Source organism: Oncorhynchus tshawytscha, linkage group LG02, assembly GCF_018296145.1.
Source record: "Oncorhynchus tshawytscha isolate Ot180627B linkage group LG02, Otsh_v2.0, whole genome shotgun sequence".
NCBI classification, from domain to species: domain Eukaryota; kingdom Metazoa; phylum Chordata; class Actinopteri; order Salmoniformes; family Salmonidae; genus Oncorhynchus; species Oncorhynchus tshawytscha.
In genome coordinates, this window is record NC_056430.1 from 22,951,256 (window position 1) to 22,972,467 (window position 21,212).

General features: G+C 44.8%; 1 protein-coding gene across 3 annotated transcripts in view; it reads right to left on the reverse strand.

Annotated features, from left to right (window-relative positions):
* Positions 1 to 21,212, reverse strand: part of LOC112219258 (chemokine-like protein TAFA-1) — a 258,312-nt gene that overhangs the window by 22,098 nt on the left and 215,002 nt on the right. For all 3 annotated transcript variants that reach the window (XR_006078592.1, XR_006078591.1, XM_024380426.2), the window contains exon 3: positions 14,818 to 14,958. Coding sequence is in view for 1 of the 3 variants with exons in the window: in XM_024380426.2 (XP_024236194.1) it covers positions 14,818 to 14,958 (141 nt within the window). In the remaining 2 variants the exon portion in view is untranslated. The remainder of the gene's footprint in view (positions 1 to 14,817; positions 14,959 to 21,212) is intronic.

The window sequence follows — 21,212 nt, forward strand, 5'->3', positions numbered from 1 at the left end:
CCCAAAGGTATTTGATGGGGTTGAGGTCAGGACTCTGTGGCAAGTCAAGTTCTTCCACACCGATCTTGACAAACCTTTTCTGTATGGACATTGATTTGTGCACGGGGGCATTGTCATGCTGAAACAGCAAAGGGCATTCCCCAAACTGTTGCTCCAAAGTTGCAAGCACAGAATCGTCTAGAATGTCATTGCATGTTGTAGCGTTAAGATTTCCCTTCACCGGAACTTAGGGGCCTAGCCCAATCCATGAAAAACAGCCCCAGACCATTATTCCTCCTCCACCAAACTTTACAGTTGGCACTATTCATTCGGGCAGGTAGTGTTCTCCTGGCATCCGCCAAACCCAGATTCTTCCGTTGGACTACCAGATGGTGAAGTGTGATTCATCACTCTAGAGAATGCGTTTCCACTGCTCCAGAGTCCAAAGGCGGCGAGCTTTACACACATGAAGCTCCCGACGAATAGTTATTGTACTGACATTGCTTCCAAAGGCAGATTGGATCTCGGTAGTGAGTGTTGCAACGAAGGCAGACTTTTATACTCATTTCAGCACTCGGTGGTGCCATTCTGTGAGCGTGTGTGGCCTACCACTTCACGGCTGAGCCGTTGTTGCTCCTAGACATTTCCACTTCACAATAACAGCACTTACAGTTGACCGGGGTAGATTTAGCAGGGCAGAAATTGGACAAACTGACTTGTTGGAAAGGTGGCATCCTATATCAGTGCCATGTTGAAAGTCACAGAGCTCTTCAGTAAGGCCATTCTACTGCCAATGTTTGTCTATGGAGATTGCATGGATGTGTACTTGATTCCCCCCCTTTAGCAACAGGTGTGGCTAAAATAGCCTAATCTACTAATATGAAGGGGTGTCCACATACTTGTGCATATATAGTGTAAATTGGTAAGACAGTGGCAAACAGCAGCAGACTTCCTCATCTCAATCATAAGACCATCATTGTAAAAAGCCAAACTGACACCCCAACTTAAATAGCAGGCCTTGGTAGCCCTTTCTGTTTGATCCAGTACATGTAGTGAGTCAGAGATCCGCAGGGGCTAAAGGAGAGACTCAGGGTTAATGTAGAGCTCCAGATCTTCTGAATCCAGGGCAGGATATCTCTTTCTCAGTGACCTTGGCTGCTGGGAAAGTGCCATTCTATGGGCTAGGATCCATTCCTCACTCCCCAGTGGCCCATTCCACCCCTACTGTACTTCCCCTTCCCCCTCTCCCACCACCAACACAAAAGTCACAACCACAACTCCTCCTGTTTCCTCCTCTCCCGAAACAGTATGAAGGGGATGTGGATTACCTGAGCAGGACTGGTCATCACAAACATGGTCTGTCTGTCTGTCCGCCCGTCTGTCTGTCACACTATTGGCAGAACCATGATTGATAAAGTACTGTATGACAGATTTCTCATATGTTAATTCCACCTTTACCTGTAGAGGTTAACCTCGTGGAGATAACAAATATTTTTCTAGTGAGTTGTGGTACAGACGAAGCAGCACGGCCAACAGTATTACGTGTCATAACAAACACTAATCTTTCCCTTGTCACTCAACAATCATCCTGTCACGAGGTTTGACATTAACGTTAATGGACAAACACATGAAAGTGGGGTCTGGAATCGATTGAAAATATGACATGACAGACCTTGTGCATATTATGGTCCTCTGTAGCTCAGTTGGTGTAGCATAATGCTTGCACCACCAAGCTTGTGGGTTCAATTTCTGGGGCCGACCATGTGTGAAATGTATGCATGCGTGACTCTTAGTCACTTTGGAGAGAAGCGTTGGGTAAATGGCTTATATTATTTGTCCGTCAAATACACAGTGGGGTAGTTACAGTATATGATAGATACATTGACCCAGACATGTCTGCCAGGTAACACAATGTTTGAACACCTTGACAGATGAGAGTCTGTCAAGGTGTTCAAAGAGACATGCCCTCGTTATACAGACACATGTCTGACAGTTCAATGAATAGCAAATGGTTTTTAACATCAGAACAAGCCTTAGAATGGTTGACTGGACTTAAATTAATCAAGGCAAAATGGATGGTTTTCCAATAGCTTCGGTGGCCCTCAGTGTCTTTCTCCTACGCCACTCAAATCGATCGCCTTGGGTCAGGATCAAGAGTGGAAAGCAATTAGGGTTTACATTTTCATGCTTTTCTGCAGGTGTTAATTTACAGTTTGGGGGCATGGATCAATGGCCCACACTGGATAACAGTGAACTGTCCCTACCTCCCTCTGCTTCTCTCTATTACCCCTCTGTCCCTCTGTGCCCCTCTGTCTGGCACCATGTCCCTCCAGCCTCTTATAGCCAGCAACACTCTCCCACTCTCCAATCAGTCTACCTCAGTCAGAGTCTGTCTCTGACCCATCAATCACATATGTCCATATTAATCAGTCATGAGTCCTCTCTCACCTGACCAATAACAAAAACAACAAACTGGGCAAACTAAGCTAAGAACATGGGGACTTAACACCTCCCTGGATCCAGGACTGCAACTGGATCCAGGACTTCATGAAGGGTCGCCCCCAGGTGGTAAGGGTAGGCAACAACACATCTGCCACGCTGATCCTCAACACTGGGGCCCCTCAGGGGTGCGTGCTTAGTCCCCTCCTGTACTCCTTGTTCACCCACTCCAACACCATCATTAAGTTTGCTGACGACACAACAGTGGTAGCCTAATCACCGGCAGCGATGAGACAGCCTATAGGGAGGAGGTCATAGACCTTGCAGTGTGGTACAAGGACAACAACCTCTCCCTCAATGTGAGGAAGACAAAGGAGCGAATCGTGGACTACAGGAAAAGGAGGGCCGAATAGGCCCCCATTAACATTGACGGGGCTTTAGTGGAGCTGGTTGTGAGTTTCAAGTTCCTCGGTGTCCACATCACCAACAAGAGACAGTTGTGAAGAGGGCACGACAACGCCTTTTCCCCCTCAGGAGACTGAAAAGATTTGCGTCTCTAAATCCTCAAAAAGTTTTACAGCTGCACCATCGAGATCATCCTGACCGGTTGCATCACCGCCTGGTATAGCAACTGTTCAACATGCGGTCGTAAGGCGCTACAGAGGGTAGTCCGTTACGGCCCAGCACATCACTGCGGCCATGCTTCCTGTCTCGTTATTGTTATTAAATTGTGTAACATTTTTGTTCGATTTTTTACTTTATTTAGTCAATATTTTCTTAAGTCTATTTCTTGAACTACATTGTTGGTTAAGGGCTTGTAAGTAAGTAAGCATTTCACGGTAAGTTCTACAACTGTTGTATTCGGCGCAAGTGACAAATAAAATTTGATTTGATTTGATAGGCTGATTGATCTAATGAAGAGGCTCGGTCAGTCCTTACACAGGGAGATGAGCCTGGCTGTAATCCCAGGGAGACTGGCCAGTATGTAATGGCAGTAATAAGGCTGGAGAAGGTCAATAGAGCTGGGATAATGACGCCAGTGTGTAATTATGAAGGGGCCGAGACAGAGACCTCAGATCTGAGGTCGGATTCACAGGCCATTATTCTATATTAATCGTTGCTCTTCACAGTACCAGATTGGCTCTTGATTAGCTAGCTATTCAGACACTATCATTTGGCATCTCAATCATTACATTTCCAACATGTTACAATCGTAATGACCACCTTTGGACCACAGCCTGTATTTGTGGAACGCAACAAGTGTGTATTTGTGTGTGTACTGTGTCTTGGAGTGTTTCTAAGAGTTATTCGTCTTGAAGTGTGCTCGAGTGGTTGTTGGAAAACTGTATTTCTTCTGATGAAAGAGTCTTTGAATTGTCCATTACTTGTCAATTCTAACAATGGCTCTTGCAAAAAAAGAATGTTGAGAATGGATAGAACTTCAAAGTGTTCAGAAGTGAATTAGTCATTGTGGAAGTGTGAGGGGCGCAGAACACATAAAGAATAGCTCTGACTGTCTGAATGACTCCTGCCCCTAGTGAGGAACACGTCAGTTGAAAGGTCAAGTGTCTAATGATGTCTTCTATGGTGGAAGATGCGACAAAGTTAGAGGAAGTTAGCTACTGTATCGGGTTCTGGTCTATAATCTCAAATTTAACAAAAAAACATCCTCTGACTCATATGCAGCCTTTAGTGTTTGTTTCGATTTGAACTCTGCTCATGTCGGGTGGTCATGCAGCGAGAAAGGAGGCATTTTTTTGGGATGCTACAGCACTGTGCTCCTGACCTTACCCTGGTACCCTGGGGCTGTATCAGCACCAGGTTCAGGCCTTGCAGGTTTGCCCCTTCACAGGTGGGTATATCCAGTGCTTCAGAAAGTATTCACACATCTTGACTTTTTCCACATTTAGTTGTGTTACAAAGTGGGATTTAATTGTCATTTTTTTGTCAATGGTCTATAAAAAATACTCTAATGTCAAAGTGGAAGAATTATATGTATATTTTATATACAGTGCATTCGAAGGTATTCAGACCCGTTGACGTTTTCCACATTTCTTTACATTACATCCTTATTCTAAAATGGATTCAATTGTTTTTCCCCTCATCAATCTACACACAATACCCCATAATGACAAAACAAAAACATTTTTTTCCCCTCTATCCTTGCTAGTCTCCCAATCCCTGCCACTGAAAAACATATCCACAGCAAGATGCTGCCACCACCATTGTTCAGGTTAGGGATGGTGCCAGGTTTCCTCCAAATGTGACGCTTGGCATTCAGGCCAAAGAATTCAATCTTGGTTTAAAATACAGAGAATCTTGTTTCTTTAGGTGCCTTTTGGCAAACTCCAAGTGGGCTGTCATGTGCCTTTTACTGAGGAGTGGCTCTATGATAAAGGCCTGATTGGTGGAGTGCTGCAGTGATGGTTGTCCTTCTGGAAGGTTCTCCCATCTCCACAGAGGAACTCTGAAGCTCTGTCAGAGTGGCGATTGGGTTCTTGTTCACCTCCCTGACCAAAGCCCTTCTCCACCGATTGCTCAGTTTGGCCTGGCGGCCAGCTCTAGGAATAGTCTTGGTGGTTCCAAACTTGGGGATCTTCAATGCTGCAGAAATATTTTGGTACCCTTCCCGAGTTCTGTGACTCGACACAATCCTGTCTCGGAGCTCTACGAACAATTATTTCGACCTCATGGCTTGGACTTTGCTCTGACATGATCTGTCAACTGTGGGACCTTATATAGACAGTTGTGTGCCTTTCCAAATCATGTCCAATCAATTGAATTTACCACAGGTGAACTCCAATCAAGTTGTAGAAACATCTCAAGGGTGATCAATGGAAACAAGATACACCTGAGCTCAATTTCAAGTCTCATAGCAAAGGGTCTGAATATTTATGTAAATAAAGTATTTCTGTTTTTTATTTTTAATACATTTGCAAACATTTCTGAAAACCTGCTTTCGTTTTGTCATAATGGGATATTGTGTGTAGAAAAAACATATATTGTGTGTAAAAAATATATTGTGTGTAAAAAAACAATAATCAATTTTAGCTGTAACGTAAAAAATGTGGAAAAAGTAAAGGGGTCTGAATACTCTCGGAATTGCCATAGATATATATATAACAGTGCATGTCTGAGCAAAAACCAAGCCACGAGGTCGAAATATTTGTCCGTAGAGCTCCGAAACAGGATTGTGTTGAGGCACAGAACTCCTGATTAGATAAGTATTCAACCCCCTGAGTCAATGTTATAATAACCTTTGGCAGTGATTAGTCTTTTGTGGTAAGTCTATAAACACCTGGATTTGCCCATGATTCTTTTTAAACTCTTCAAGCTCTGTCAAGTTGGTTGTTGATCATTGTTAGACAGCCATTTTCATGCCATGGACCTTACAGATGTATGTGTGGGGTATAGAGATGGGCTAGTCATTCAAAAATCATGTTAACCACTGTTATTGCACACAGAGTGAGGCCATGCAACTTGTGATGTGACTTGTTAAGCACATTTAATGTTGAATTAATTTGTAAAACATTCAAAATGCTAAATTCCAGTTTGACATTATGGGGTATTGTGTGTTGATCAGTGAAATACAATTTCCATTTTGTCCATTTTAAATTCAGGCTGTAAAACAACAAATTGGGAAAAAGTCAAGGGGTGAGAATACATTCTCAAAGCCAGAAGTGAGTGAACCATACTGGGACGGACAGAAGTCTTCCAATAAGTGTATTTTATGTTCATTTTGTGTGACTTTCTTTAGATGTCATAGGATTTAGACTTTGCACTGTCAACTTTGAGGCAAGGTAATCATGGAAAGCCAGGCCTGCTTTAATTCATCCACACAGACACACAGCCAGCATAAGTGTTATAGAAAAAGACCAGATGTTTTAAATGCAACGTGACTGATTTATTCCTGCACTTCAGGATGATACTACTGCATTGTATTTTGAAATATGTAGCATGTCACATCTCCAGATATAATTAGGAGTTTTCTTTTTGAAACATAGATATTACTAATCATGGCAATGGCCTTGCGTACAGTATGCATGGAAAGACAATGTCTTTTGACGGGCCTCATCAAAGTACGCTGTTTATTCCGAGTGCTTTGATATCCTGTATCTGGCTTCATTCAGATGGTTCCTTTGATCAGCAGAGTGTGTGGATGATCAGGTATCTCTTTCTACCCTTGAAGAAGCTCACGTTCATGTGTGCTTTCCCCCTGTACGTTTCTCAAATGTACCATGTCAACCTGTCATGCTCAGCAATACCCGCCCGCAGCCAAACAGGAGAGTTCATTCCCCATCAGTGGCTAGCACCACGCATAATATGCTCAATAGGGAAAATAAGTGTGTGTGATGCATGTGTGTATGAGAGAGCGTGTGTGTGTTTTGCTTATGTTAAGAGATCATCACTGATAGACACACACCTACTATGTATATTCTTTGTGGCAGAGGGGGTGTAAACAGCCTTTGTCTGTGTGTGTGTCTGTGTGTGTCTGTGTGTGTGTGTGTGTGCACCTGCTGTCACGCTGGTATAAATGATTCGGGTGAGACAGGAATTCGTAATAGCGGTTTTTATTGACCTAAATTAGGGCGTGCCATGTAAAGGCACGGGGACGAAGCCCAAACAAACACGTAACAAAACACAGGGTAGAAACCCAAAACAAAAGAGCGAGGAGTACCTCAAATAAATAACACAAGCACACAATGATTAACCCACGGAACGAGACCCGTAATCATCTGCGCAATCCACAATGACACGAAAGCCAAAACACACAGGACAACGACACCGGCCTCGAGGACAATCACAGGAACGCAGTGCGGGTCAGTTGTAGCTGCTGAAGAGGCGTTGTCGGACAGACCCGTTGTGGTGACGTCGGATGACCCAGTTGCAGTTCCCAAAGTTGTGGCGGGGGCCTGGACGGACCAGTCACAGCGTCTTCGGACGGGCCATTCTCTCTTCCTCCCTTAATGGTATACAAAACAGGGTAGAAACCCAAACAAAAGAGCGAGGAGTACCCCAAATAAATAACACGCGCACAGCGTTTAACCCACGGGACGAGACCCGCAATCATCTGCGCAATCCACAATGGCACGAAAGCCAAAACACACAGCACAGGTACTCACACGCACCAACAGAAATTGTAACAATAATGGACAGCCCAATGGAAACCAAAGGGCACACTTATAAAACTACTAATCATTGGGAATAGGGGACAGGTGTGGGCAATTAAAGTTCCAGAGGGATCCATGACACGCGTGTGCAGAAAGTGTGTGTACAGTACTTGTGCACTTGCATATCTCAAAACAGGATAAAGGCAGCGGTGCAGTGACAGCATCTAATCTGAGCGTATTTCATTGGCCTCGCTTGGGCTGTGAGAAATAAGCAGCAGCGTTTGACTTGTTAAAAGGGATGTTCCTAACTAAGAGTCTTGTTGGCCCTGACATAACTGGGACGTAGTTCTCTTTGTCAATGCTAATAATCAATTCACATGCTGGGAAAAAGCTGACAGCACTCCCCCACTGACTGTGTTTGGCGCCAGCCTCAAACACAAGCACCACATTCCCATGCATTAATACATAACCCAATCAGTTACCAATCCCAGAGGAAGCATCACACACAGATACTGATCAATAATATAATATATAATATATAATAATAATATTACAAAGGAGTAAACATGACATATAAAACAATGTCATTGGATCTGTTTTATCTTCATGCAGTCCCTTTTCTCTGTTAAGGGGTTTAATGGTTTGATTGTTTGATGCTAATGACAGTTAATACACCCAGGATTCTGTCTCAAAGACTTTATCTGATGAAAGAAGAGTACGTCTTGCCACACACATACAGTACAGGACTTGGTGCATGTGAAGGGAAGCTTAGTGTGTGTGTGTGTGTGTGTGTGTGTCTGTGTTCAAGAGTGTATTTATGTGTGGTTGTGTCCAATGTATGTGTATGGAATAGTCACAGTGGGTATCCCCTTAAGTGCGAAATGAGCCAGCCTGGGTGGTAGCATCATTTCTCATCACAGATTAAGCATTAATAACGGGAGACCTGGGGATGAGTTCAATCTTTTTAGCCAGGCTAGTGCACCCCTTCACACCACTGAGGGGACAGTCACAGAACACTGACTACACAGGTCTATAAACCCTCACCCTCACAGAGTTGAACAGGGGCCCACAGAACCACACAAACAACAGACAACTCTCTCGCTTTCTCACTCTCTCTCTCGCTCTCTCTCTCTCTCTCTCTCTCTCTCTCTCTGTGTGTCTCCCTCTCTCTCTCTGTGTGTCTCTTTCTCTTTGTGTCTTTCTCTCTCTCTCTGTCTCTCTCTCTCTTTCTTTCTCTATCTCTCTCTCTCTCTCTCTCTCTATCTTTCCCTCCCTCTCTTTCTGTGGTGCTCACTGCTGGAACATTGCTGCTCAGTGACTTGTCATTTCCATTTCATCCCCACTCTCTTTATAATAGGTTGCTAATCAATACAGTAACAGGTACAGGGATTCTTCCCTCACTGCAGGACCCAGGAGCACAGAGGCATGAAGTGTGAACATCTCCCAGCCCTCCCTCCCTCCCTCCCTCCCTCCCTCCCTCCCTCCCTCCCTCCCTCCCTCCCTCCCTCCCTCCCTCCCTCCCTCCCTCCCTCCCTCCCTCCCTCCCTCCCTCCTCCCCATCCTCTCCTATCTGTTCATTCTCCCTTCCCCACCACCTCACTCCCCATCCTCTCCAATCTATTCATCCTCCTTTCCCCACCACCTCACCCCCTCATCCTCTCCAATCTATTCATTCTCCTTTCCCCACCACCTCACCCCCTCATCCTCTCCAATCTATTCATTCTCCCTTTCCCACCACCTCACCCCCTCATCCTCTCCATCCTCACCTATCTATTCATTCTCCCTTCCCCACCACCTCACCCCCTCATCCTCTCCATCCTCACCTATCTATTAATTCTCCCTTCCCCACCACCTCACCCCCTCATCCTCTCCATCCTCACCTATCTATTAATTCTCCCTTCCCCACCACCTCACTCCCCATCCTCTCCATCCTCTCCAATCTATTCATTCTCCCTTCCCCACCACCTCACTCCCCATCCTCCCCATCCTCTCCATCCTCTCCAATCTATTCATTCTCCCTTCCCCACCACCTCACTCCCCATCCTCCCCATCCTCTCCATCCTCTGCTATCTATTCATTCTCCCTTCCCCACCACCTCACTCCCCATCCTCTCCATCCTCACCTATCTATTCATTCTCCCTTCCCCACCACCTCACTCCCCATCCTCTCCATCCTCTCCAATCTATTCATTCTCCCTTCCCCACCACCTCACTCCCCATCCTCCCCATCCTCTCCATCCTCTGCTATCTATTCATTCTCCCTTCCCCACCACCTCACTCCCCATCCTCTCCATCCTCTCCATCCTCTGCTATCTATTCATCCTCCCTTCCCCACCACCTCACTCCCCATCCTCTCCATCCTCTCCATCCTCTCCAATCTATTCATTCTCCCTTCCCCACCACCTCACTCCCCATCCTCTCCATCCTCTGCTATCTATTCATTCTCCCTTCCCCACCACCTCACTCCCCATCCTCTCCATCCTCTCCAATCTATTCATCCTCCCTTCTCCACCACCTCACTCCCCATCCTCTCCATCCTCTCCAATCTATTCATCCTCCCTTCCCCACCACCTCACTCCCCATCCTCTCCATCCTCTCCAATCTATTAATTCTCCCTTCCCCACCACCTCACTCCCCATCCTCTCCATCCTCACCTATCTATTCATTCTCCCTCCCTCCCTTCCCTCCTCTCCATCCTCTCCTATCTATTCATTCTCCCTTCCCCACCAACTCACTCCCCATCCTCTCCATCCTCACCTATCTATTCATTCTCCCTCCCTCCCTTCCCTCCTCTCCAATCTATTCATTCTCCCCTCCCCACCAACTCACTCCCCATCCACTCCATCCTCTCCTATCTGGATCCTATCAACTTATCACATCGAGACACACTTCCGGCGCCGACAGAGATGGCCGCCTCGCTTCGCGTTCCTAGGAAACTATGCAGTTTTCTTTTTTTTTTTACATGTTATTTCTTACATTAGTACCCCAGGTCATCTTAGGTTTCATTACATACAGTCGAGAAGAACTACTGAATATAAGATCAGCGTCAACTCACCAACAGTACAACCAAGAATATGATTTTCACGAAGCGGATCCTGTGTTCTGCCTTTCAACCAGGACAACGGAATGGATCCCAGCCGGCGACCCAAAAAAATGACTCCGTAAAAGAGGGAAACGAGGCGGTCTTCTGGTCAGACTCCGGAGACGGGCACATCGTGCACCACTCCCTAGCATTCTTCTCGCCAATGTCCAGTCTCTTGACAACAAGGTTGATGAAATCCGAGCAAGGGTAGCATTCCAGAGGGACATCAGAGACTGTAACGTTCTTTGCTTCACGGAAACATGGCTCACTGGAGAGACGCTATCGGAGGCGGTGCAGCCAGCGGGTTTCTCCACGCATCGCGCCGACAGAAACAAACATCTTTCTGGTAAGAAGAGGGGCGGGGGCGTATGCCTTATGGCTAACGAGACGTGGTGTGATCACAGAAATATACAGGAAGTCAAATCCTTCTGTTCACCTGATTTAGAATTCCTCACAATCAAATGTCGACCGCATTATCTACCAAGAGAATTCTCTTCGATTATAATCACAGCCGTATATATTCCCCCCCAAGCAGACACATCGATGGCTCTGAACTAACTTTATTTGACTCTTTGCAAACTGGAATCTCTACATCCTGAGGCTGCATTCATTGTAGCTGGGGATTTTAACAAGGCTAATCTGAAAACAAGACTCCCTAAATTGTATCAGCATATCGATTGCGCAACTAGGGCTGAAAAAACCTTGGATCATTGTTACTCTAACTTCCGCGACGCATATAAGGCCCTGCCCCGCCCTCCTTTCGGAAAAGCTGACCACGACTCCATTTTGCTGATCCCTACCTACAGACAGAAACTAAAACAAGAAGCTCCCACGCTGAGGTCTGTCCAACGCTGGTCCGACCAAGCTGATTCCACACTGCTTCCATCATGTTGACTGGGATATGTTTCGTATTGCGTCAGATAACAACATTGACGAATACGCTGATTCGGTGTGCAAGTTCATTAGAACGTGCGTTGAAGATGTCGTTCCCATAGCAACGATTAAAACATTCCCTAACCAGAAACCGTGGATTGATGGCAGCATTCGCATGAAACTGAAAGCGCGAACCACTGCTTTTAATCAGGGCAAGGTGACTGGTAACATGACCGAATACAAACAGTGCAGCTATTCCCTCCGCAAGGCTATCAAACAAGCTAAGCGTCAGTATAGAGACAAAGTAGAATCTCAATTCAACGGCTCAGACGCAAGAGGTATGTGGCAGGGTCTACAGTCAATCACGGACTACAAGAAGAAAACCAGCCCAGTCACGGACCAGGATGTCTTGCTCCCAGGCAGACTAAATAACTTTTTTGCCCTCTTTGAGGACAATACAGTACCACTGACACGGCCTGCAACGAAAACATGTGGACTCTCCTTCACTGCAGCCGAGGTGAGTAAAACATTTAAACGTGTTAACCCTCGCAAGGCTGCAGGCCCAGACGGCATCCCCAGCCGCGCCCTCAGAGCATGCGCAGACCAGCTGGCCGGTGTGTTCACGGACATATTCAATCAATCCCTATACCAGTCTGCTGTTCCCACATGCTTCAAGAGGGCCACCATTGTTCCTGTTCCCAAGAAAGCTAAGGTAACTGAGCTAAATGACTACCGCCCCGTAGCACTCACTTCTGTCATCATGAAGTGCTTTGAGAGACTAGTCAAGGACCATATCACCTCCACCCTACCTGACACCCTAGACCCACTCCAATTTGCTTACCGCCCAAATAGGTCCACAGACGATGCAATCTCAACCACACTGCACACTGCCCTAACCCATCTGGACAAGAGGAATACCTATGTGAGAATGCTGTTCATCGACTACAGCTCGGCATTCAACACCATAGTACCCTCCAAGCTCGTCATCAAGCTCGAGACCCCGACACAACAGTGGTAGGCTTGATTACCAACAACGACGAGACGGCCTACAGGGAGGAGGTGAGGGCCCTCGGAGTGTGGTGTCAGGAAAATAACCTCACACTCAACGTCAACAAAACTAAGGAGATGATTGTGGACTTCAGGAAACAGCAGAGGGAACACCCCCCTATCCACATCGATGGAACAGTAGTGGAGAGGGTAGTAAGTTTTAAATTCCTCGGCATACACATCACAGACAAACTGAATTGGTCCACTCACACAGACAGCATCGTGAAGAAGGCGCAGCAGCGCCTCTTCAACCTCAGGAGGCTGAAGAAATTCGGCTTGTCACCAAAAGCACTCACAAACTTCTACAGATGCACAATCGAGAGCATCCTGGCGGGCTGTATCACCGCCTGGTACGGCAACTGCTCCGCCCACAACTGTAAGGCTCTCCAGAGGGTAGTGAGGTCTGCACAACGCATCACCGGGGGCAAACTACCTGCCCTCCAGGACACCTACACCCCCCGATGTTACAGGAAGGCCATAAAGATCATCAAGGACAACAACCACCCGAGCTACTGCCTGTTCACCCCACTATTATCCAGAAGGCGAGGTCAGTACAGGTGCATCAAAGCTGGGACCGAGAGACTGAAAAACAGCTTCTATCTCAAGGCCATCAGACTGTTAAATAGCCACCACTAACATTGAGTGGCTGCTGCCAACACACTGACTCAACTCCAGCCACTTTAATAATGGGAATTGATGGGAAATGATGTAAAATATATCACTAGCCACTTTAAACAATGCTACCTAATATAATGTTTACATACCCTACATTATTCATCTCATATGTATACGTATATACTGTACTCTATATCATCTACTGCATCCTTATGTAATACATGTATCACTAGCCACTTTAACTATGCCACTTTGTTTACATACTCATCTCATATGTATATACTGTACTCGATACCATCTACTGTATCTTGCCTAAGCTGCTCTGTACCATCACTCATTCATATATCTTTATGTACATATTCTTTATCCCCTTACACTGTGTATAAGACAGTTTTTTGGGGGGAATTGTTAGTTAGATTACTTGTTGGATTATTACTGCATTGTCAGAACTAGAAGCACAAGCATTTCGCTACACTCGCATTAACATCTGCTAACCATGTGTATGTGACAAATAAAATTTGATTTGATTTGATTTGAATATAGAAATCCGTTTTTGTTATGTGGAGGCCATGTTTAGTTAACATACACAAACAATTGTCCAGAGGGCCATGGTTAAAACATGTTGTCATGGTAGAGTGGAGGAGACATTGTTTGGTTGGCTGTCTAGTCTGTGTGGGGACAAAACTGTCTGCTGGAAGAACTACAGTGCTGTTTTCAAGGTTATAACTCTTTAAATGTTTCTTTCAGAGGGTTTTCCCCTTTGTGAAATGCACTGAGCATACTTTCTTAAGTAGGGTGAGTCAACCAAGTTCGGAGTCCTTAGCCTTAAAGGTTTATGCAGTTGGTTTGAGGATGAAATTGCTAAGTTTTGTGTCTCAAGACTCATATCTAATTCATATTCCAGAACTGATCAAGATGGAGCAAGCCAAGGGATTGAAGAGGGCAGACGTGCGCCCCGTCATTGAAATGTCTTTCGTAATGAAGACATTTCGGTGTCGATCCTTTGTGAGGCCAGCCTAGATGACTTTCATCTTTGAGGAGTTTGAGGTGAAACAATAAAGAGGGCATCAGGATACATGAGATCTGAAGGCGTGAAGGAGCTAGGCTCTCTGAGCTGTTCTATCCCACTGTGCTTGTGACTGCCTGTGCTCTCCATTCCCCTGTAACTGTGTTGATTATTTTCCTCAGTTAGGCGTTTCAGGTGTGTCAGCCCAGGGGTTGCCAGAGTTGTGTTTTTCATTTATTAATTTATGAATCTAAGCTGCCTTGGGCCATGCAATGTGAAACATGGGCCATTCCCAGGTGCTCAACAGTGCACCTGAGGTATTGATTGTCTCCCTTTGCAGCACTTACCCAGGTTCAACTTAGTCTCCAACTAAGAGTGCTTAATTATCTTAAATGACTTCACTAAGACAGAAGAGAGTCATGCAGGAATGAGCCGCATTAGGAGGAAAAGAGATTAAACACCTCAGCATGTGGCTGTCTCTCTCAAACGTAATGTTAGAATTACAATGTTATAAACTACTGTAAAAAAGTACCTCTGAACTACATTTCTTTTTACAATAAAACATCTGACTAAGCCAATGATGGATACAACACATATGACATACAGTATGTAGTAAAACAAAACATATGTGTTGATGAAAGTAAATGACTATGAACATGTCCTTACCGTCCACACAAGAGGGTTTGTTGCGTGTCGTCCCGGCCACTTTCCCCGGTAGACAGGAGCACTTGACGGTCTGGGAGCGCTCCTCGATACGGTTCTTATTACAGCACCGGTGGGCTGCGATCACCTCACACGTCCCTCCTTCTGAGGACACACACAGAGGGACAGACTGGTTAGCCTACCACAGGGGAGCTGAGGAATTTGATTGTGTCACATATACTCCCTCTCTGGCCTCTAGGTCACCACACTGCTGATTATTACGCACACTTGTCACTCGCGCACCAGCGCTTATTGTCACTCACCTGGACTCCATCACCTCCTTGATTACCTGCCCTATTTATGTCCCTCCCTTTTGCTCCCTCCCCAGGCATTACGGTTTCTGTATCTGTTTCATGTCGGTGCGCTGTTCGTGTTTCTTGTTTTGTTCATGTTGGTTTATTTATTAAATGTATTCACTCCCTGAACTTGCTTCCCGACTCTCAGCGCACATGGTTACAGATTGGATAATTACCGTGGAGCATACTGTCACGTTCTGATCTTTATTTCCTTTGTTTTGTATTTATTTAGTATGGTCAGGGCGTGAGTTGGGTGGGCAGTCTATGTTTGATTTTCTATGATTTGGGTTTTCTATGTTTCGGCCTAGTATGGTTCTCAATCAGAGGCAGGTGTCATTAGTTGTCTCTGATTGAGAATCATACTTAGGTAGCCTGGGTTGCACTGTTTGTTTGTGGGTGATTGTCTATGTTGATGGCTTGTTTCAGCGCAGCTCGCATTAGCGTCACGGTTGTTATTTTGTTTACTGTTTTTGTATAGTGTTCAGTGTTTTCTTTATTAAAATTCATGATGAACACACATCACGCCGCATTTTGGTCCTCCGATCCTTCTCGCCTCTCCTCTTCAGAAGAAGAGTAGGACGACCGTGACACATACAGTATACTAGAACGTCAAGAGTAGGATTCATGTTGGATTATAAATTGGTATATGCGGAGGGTAGAAAATAGTATGCTAGAAATAAAATATATCCCTGCTGTGAATAATAAAATGTAATACATCTACAGCGGACCATAAAAAAACACATTGTGCTAAATAAGACCACTGTGCTTCTTTTAATTTGCTTCTACTGTATGGTTATAAATATTATCTTAAAAAACGAGGTTAAAAACATTTATGTTGTTTTTAACATCCTGAACTTTAATCATTAGTTCATATCATCATATACTGCATGCAAATGTTAAAAACCCTGCTGAAAATAAAATAAATTCACATCATTATAAACGTAAGTCACACAACATGCAATTACTATGTTATCCTTTTCACCACAGCATGCGTTGCAAATTGCCCCTAGAGGCATTTAGATGATTCTAATTTGACTCTCAGAGTTCCTCACTCCATACAAATCACTCCCTGATGATGAGGAAATGATGCTCTGCTCTCACATTAATGTGGCTGTCTTTGCATCCCTGAGATCCTGCATATGATATTCATATGTTCCAGTAGGTGAGAAATCCTCCTGGGTTTCTGGAGTGAAGGCCTGGAGATACAGAGCAATTACGCTCCTCTCATTATGACTACATCAGTTCTTAACCAGGCCGACTGGGTTAAACCAGCCTCCATTCACTCCACTCACAATGGCTCTCCTGCAGAGTTGATATCATTCACAACAACTGCAGCACAATGGACCTTGTTCTGACAAAAGACAGTGTCAGACAAATTCAGAGAGAGAAGAGGAGAAACCCGCCAATACCACTGGTGGGTCCAAGTAACAAGAGGGATCGCCCTGGGGAGTGAGGGGCTGATGGGGCCTAGGGATGTCCCTCCTTGTCTAAAGAGAGAGAGAGGACGGCAGAGGGATAGGGGGATGGAGACAGAGGGAGAGGGCAGGGGCCTGACAGAGCCCGCAACTGGGTCGGTGAGTAATGACGGAGACTCTGGGAGTGCCCCTTTCACACAATTATAAGGTGGCTGGCTAATGCAGCCAGAGGAGATGCAGGAGAGGGGCCCTAAATCACTGTGTGGCCCTCTCCTCATGCCCCAGGAAAAACTCTTTATCTTCCTGCGACAGCCATCGCCACAGACACCACCGTCCAACAGTTAAACTGGAGCTCATCCGAGGACACAGAGGGGAGGAGAGAAGGATAATTGGAGAAAGAGTAGTGGCAAACAGGAGCCAAAGAACACTTCCTCTTTTGTAGCAGTGTGTTTTTCTTTATGGTGGCTTTGCATTTTAAACATGGTGATAAAATTGTTATATTTTTTTTATTGAAGGCAGGCCCTGTAAATGTCTGAAGTGGCTGGATCCTGAAAAAAAGATCTGAGCTGAGCTCTCACCGGGATGGACAGGTTTGGTAACACTTTCCTGCTCACATGTTCATCAAGGGCTGCCATGCCCAGACCACAGGCAGTGGGGACTGGGATTAAAAGGAGAACATTTGCAGTCATGTTGGCCGCCGCTGTCCTGCAGTATTAATGTCACTCTCCACAAGCTTAGGTGTTGATATATCGGGCCATGAGGCAGAACACAAACCATAGAAGTGAGGAAGTAATCCCTTGAGTGCGCTATATTTAAACCGCAAAACCCACAATATGCTGGACTAGTTGAATATTTTACTGGTAGTTTCCTGCCTGGAGACATGCTTTCAAGTCTGTGGTAGAGGCAGAACTCACAAAATGTCCACTTTCAAGTCATGTCTACCAAGAGAATATTTATCTAACCCCCTGGCCTTTTATCGGTTGGTCTAAAACCACAATGATTCCATCAGACTCCTTAATGCTGAAAATGCATTTCCATGAGGAATCAGCTGTTTTGTCCATAGGAAATATAAAGCCCTCTGATGACTATGTATGAACAGCTTTTCAAAGGATATTCAAAGACTATGGCATCTTCCAACCTCTTTATCTGACCCCCATATGGGCTGCTTGATCAAAACATAGCACTTGTATGTTTGTGTGGTTGTGTGTATGAGTTTGTCTGCGTGCATGCTTGCGTGTGTGTGTATGTGTGTGTTATTCAGTTCCAGACCCTGGGGTCAGGTAAGCAGCTCTTTGTCCAGCCATCAGCCAGGTGGACATTAGAGCAGTTTACTCAGTACCATCTGTGCAGACAGAGAATGAGAGCCATACAATGGGACTGCTCTGACACCGCAGGGCCAGAGGAGAGAGATACTACGAGGACAAATGGCCACTTGGATAGTACATTATGCTGTCCACATAAACTTAAGCTAATTTGGACTATGTCAGCACAGGGCAAATATTTGTCTATTACCCTGTTTGTGTGTACATGCATGCCTGTGTGTGCACCTGGCCTATGTGTGTGTGTGTATCTGTCTCTGTGTGTATGTGAATGTAAGCAAGGTGAAATGTACGTATACATTGAGTGTAGAAAACATGAAGAACACCTACTCTTTACATGACATAGACTGATCAAGTGAATCCAGGTGAAAGCTATGATCCTTTATTGATGTCACTTGTTAAAGATGCACTATGCAGAAATTGCTAGGACATTTCTTGGTTGATAAAATTCTAATAGTTAACCTAATTTTAGTTTATGTGACAAAACAAGCAAGAATAGTGTAGAGAATCATTGTTCCATCTAAACCACTGTGAAATATCTTTTCCATAATGAAATATGTTGTATTTTCAGCTGTTTGAAGCTGGTGTACAAAAACGAAAGCAAAAGATGAAAAAACGGGAAGCATAAAAATATTGCACATACAGTAGAACAGATATACTGCTTCATAGACTTGCTTTCAATGAGAATGACAGATCTATAACACACTTTTCTATGTGAATTTGGTTGGGTCGCCCAAAAAGTTACATATTTCAGCTTTAAATCCACTTCAATCATGTAGATGAAGGGGAGGTGACAGGTTAAAGAAGGATGTTTAAGTCTTGAGACAATTGAGACATGGATTGTGTATGTGTGCCATTCAGAGGGTGAATGGGCAAGTCAAAAATATTTAAGTGAACGAGGATGGTACTAGGTGCCAGGGACACCGGTTTGTGTCAAGAACTGCAACACTGCTGGGTTTTTCACACTCAACCATTTCCCGTGTGTATCAAGAATGTTCCATAACCCAAAGGACATCCAGACAACATGACACAACTTTGGGAATTATTGGCGTAAACATGGGCCAGCATCCCTGTGGAACGCTTTTGACACCTTGTACAGTCCATGCCCCAATGAATTGAGTCTGTTCTGAGAGCAAAAGGGGGTGCAACTCAATATTAAGAGGTGTTCTTAATGTTTTGTACACTCAGTGTACATGTGAGTGTGTGTTTGATGGATGGACCGTTTACAGGCTGTCACAGCAGCTAAAAGGGTTAATCCAAACAGGTCAGATGGAGTAGGTGGTTCTGCTCTCTACCCTTTGGGTGGATGAGGTGAAGGGCATCAACGAGAGCATCGACTGGTCATTTTTCTCCTCGGAGCCCACGGTGACTTCAGTCATTAGACAACGCGATTAAGTGATTATGTTTAAGGAAATCGATGCTTCATTGTTTTCATCTTAGCCCAACGGCCAATTAAAACCCAACTAATGAGAGAGCGCTTCAATATGGAGAGATAGAAGAGGTGAGAAATGGAAGCTTACAGGTCAGCCATTATTCACAATATTGAATTAACCGCTCACCATTAAAAAGCACAGAGAAACAAGTTTGAAAGCTATAGTACGGTAAGTTTGGAAAGTCTTTGCGCTCATGTACTGTATATTGTGCACTTCCACACATACATCCAGTATGGCTCTCCAATGACAACATCAGGCAAAGGGAAAATTTGCAAGAGAGCAAAGGAGCCTTGTGTTATAGACAGGGAGGTTTCCGGCTACTCACTCCCCTCTCACTAAATCTGGCCAGTTCAGACAACGAGACAATAGCAGTGTTTGTGTCTATGTCAGTACAGAGATAACTGCCTCTAATCTATGCAGAGTTTGCCTCTCTCTCTCTCTCTCTCTCTCTGTCTCTCTCTCACTCTCACTCCAAGAGTGGCCATTAAGCCGGTATGTATTGCTGAAACAACAAACTCCACAAATTGAGAAGTTCAGTCTAAATCACTCAGTGACGGCCTCTCAACCCACAACATCTTAATCACAATGCACTCAAGAGAAGATGTGTTCTTTCCATTTTCTTTCATGTTTGAGGGGGTCTTTTGTTTTGGCTTCCTTCGTTCTACCTCTTCTCTGTGTGGGGTTTTAATCACTAACTGACAGCACAAAGTTTAGTTTAAATGGGCAGAAAGACTCAATCTCAGGAGTGTGGTTATAATGATTTTATCTTTCAATAAGTAGGTAAGGGGAAAACACCCAAAACAAAGAACTAAACATCATTTGTGGCTTTCATTTATCGAACTAAGTGGGGGCTGTGTTCATTTGCAGTTTGTTTGAAGGTGGTGATGGAAATCAAATTGAGTTTTTCATCCCCTCACCCTTAGAGCTTATCGACTATGAACCTTAAAACAATATTTTCTTAATCTGTTTTCTGTTAAAAACATATCTACTAAAGTACCACCAGTGTTCCATTATCTACAGCATTGAAGTGAATTGTTTTCAGTCACACTGGGATATGGTGGAGTAAGGCCATGCATTATGGAACAGACCCTTCTTTTCAGACAATGTATTCACGCTTGAATGGCACACATACTGTAGGTGCAGTACATTCATTGTGAAGTGCTTTGATTGCTAACAAATAAGTCTGACATCAAAACAGCCCTATTCTGTTTGGCCGAGTCTGTCTTTAGCATCAGTTAGCTGGGTCTTTACCGGGTGGACTGGCAATCAGCAAGCATCAGAAATTAAGAAAGAAAATGGGAGATATTAATGACTCGTTTGAGGAGGCAGAGGCATCAAAGTGGATGAGGCCCAGCTGTCCCTGTGCATGTATCTTTAATGGTGCTCCTCATCATTATCAGCCAGGCAGAGGGATTTAGCTCATTACTTAAACATCAAGGAGGAACTCCAAGAACACTCCCCTGATTACTTAAGATAATGTTTAAATGCGCTACACAGCAACATCATATGGACTCCAAATGAGATGAAATCTAGCCTCGCCAGAAAAACTGTTTTCGTGTCGTTCACTCTGACTTAAATTAATGCTCTCCATATTTCATCTGCTCAAATGCACCCTCTGAGTCAGAACTGTGTGAAATTACACAGCCCCATGACTAGCACTGGAGGCTTTGGAGTCTTTCAGACCAAAGACCCCACGTCCATCCATGCAATGCAAGTTTAAACAGGCAGCAGGGCTTCTGCGTGTGGATTGACGGAATCCCCTCAATGGGGTTGATATGAGCCGGCTGCTGTATTTTGATGGTAGCCTTTGGTGCCCCCGCCTCGGCCCCAGTAGCTTGTGGGTTCACACACACCATGACTAGGTCATCTCCCAGGGAAGTGTGCTGCCTAGGTTGT